The following is a 1,668-nucleotide window of genomic DNA, read 5'->3' as shown; positions in this document are numbered from 1 at the left end:
GGGGGGCCCAAAGTGAGGGGGAACCCCTGCCCCATGCCAATACTGCTGTCTCCCCACAGGCTGCAGCAGCTCCGCCATGACCCCCAGACCATGTTTTTTCGGGACCATTCACCCTGGCGCTGGAGTGACTTCACTGCACACCCACGGGTGCTCAGCTGTGCTGACCGCACAGGCCTGCAGTGCCTTGATGCCCGGGTGAGCCTGGGAGGGTGGGTTTGGGGCTTGGGGCAGGCAGGGAAGAGGGTTCCTCAGCCCAAAGTGCTGACCGTGCCCCATTCTACTGCTGCAGGCCCCCAAGAAATGCCACTTCGACTTGTTCAAGGTGGGCGAGGAAGCTGGCTGCCAGCAGGGCGAGCGTGTGGTGCTGCCCATGTACCTGGGCAGGGCTCACCCCTCACAGTATCTTGTCACCACCCAGGTGAGCCCCACCACAGCTGGGAGCTGGGGGAGACACCCTGCACAGCTGCATCTCCCAGTGCCTATGGGGCATGGAGATCTCCCAGCTGAGGGGAGCTGCCGCAGCGTGTTGGGGTGTGCCCCGTCTGAGTTGAGACTCCTGTCCTAGTTCTCTGTGTATGTGCTGGACGAGCGGTTGCCACTTGTGCCTGTTCTGAAGTGGGCACACATGATGAAGGCCCCTCCACTATTTGCACACTTGATGCCAGGGAATCCTGGGAGGAGCCACCAGGTGCTGCTCGGCGCATCCCGCACCCAGGAGCTGTTGCTGTTGCAATACCGGGGTAAGAGATCAAGCTTCAGGGGTGCTGCAGGGCCAGGGCTCCTCTGTGCCCACGTCCCAGCCTCTTTGCTGCTGGGATCATCTGCTGTTCTGGCATCTGTGCTCACCGGTAAGTTTTTTGGGTGTTTCCTCAGGGGGCAGCCAGTCAGCCTGTCAGCTGGCGGGGACTCCACAGAAGCTGCACAGCATTGGGGCGTGCCTGCAGCACCTGCCCACCCAGCTCCCACACCGCCAACACCTTCTCCAGCAGCGCCTCCCAGCCCCGGCAGCAGGTGAGTGTCCCACACTTCCCCAGGCTGCAGGTCCTGGTGTGGGAGAACCTGGTGTGTAGCCCCTGTCGTGGCCTGGCTGGAGGGTGGCTGAAAAAGCAAAAGCAAAGCCCCAAACAATCCTGTGCAAGAGATGAATGACTTAGAAAACGATGTTCAGGGCAGGAACCAGCAGTGAATGTGCCCACTGAGGGGTGGAGGCAGCCCCCACTTCTGGCCATGGCCCTGGAGTATCCCCAGGACTGGAACCCTGGTGACAATGCCTTGCTTGTTCCCACAGGGCTGACTGCCACGCTGCAGGAGGATGGGCCACACAAGTCCATGGTGATTTTCCAGCTCTCTGAGGCTGGGGATGTCTTCTGCCAGAGGCTGACCCACAAGGCAGCACAGCCCCCTGCACCCCCATCGAGGGATGAGACCACAACAGCCCCTGGCTCTTCCCCTCTCTTTGAGGCTCCAGCCAGCAGCCCACAGGGCTGGGGTGGTGAGGAAGAAGAGGAGGAAGAGCAAACATTCTACTTGTCCAACCTGGAGGTGATTATCAATGAGGAGGAAGAGGAGGAGGATGTGGGCACACCAGCACCCCTGGAGGAAGCTGAACTGCAGGAGCCCTGTGCCAGTCCCCAGCCCTCCCTGGCAGTCACCAGCCCAGCCGCACCC

General features: G+C 61.5%; 1 protein-coding gene across 1 annotated transcript in view; it reads left to right on the top strand.

Moving 5' to 3' along the window:
• TAF1C (TATA-box binding protein associated factor, RNA polymerase I subunit C) overlaps nucleotides 1-1,668 on the top strand; it is an 8,873-nt gene that overhangs the window by 6,497 nt on the left and 708 nt on the right. The window contains exons 9-13 of the mRNA XM_017727607.1: nucleotides 60-195; nucleotides 290-418; nucleotides 566-740; nucleotides 874-1,011; nucleotides 1,289-1,662. Of these exons, the coding sequence (XP_017583096.1) occupies nucleotides 60-195; nucleotides 290-418; nucleotides 566-740; nucleotides 874-1,011; nucleotides 1,289-1,662 (952 nt within the window). The remainder of the gene's footprint in view (nucleotides 1-59; nucleotides 196-289; nucleotides 419-565; nucleotides 741-873; nucleotides 1,012-1,288; nucleotides 1,663-1,668) is intronic.

This window comes from Corvus brachyrhynchos, unplaced genomic scaffold (genome assembly GCF_000691975.1).
Source record: "Corvus brachyrhynchos isolate BGI_N302 unplaced genomic scaffold, ASM69197v1 scaffold140, whole genome shotgun sequence".
NCBI lineage: Eukaryota > Metazoa > Chordata > Aves > Passeriformes > Corvidae > Corvus > Corvus brachyrhynchos.
The sequence above is the reverse complement of the archived record's forward strand: the minus strand, read 5'-3'. Positions and strand labels throughout refer to the sequence as shown.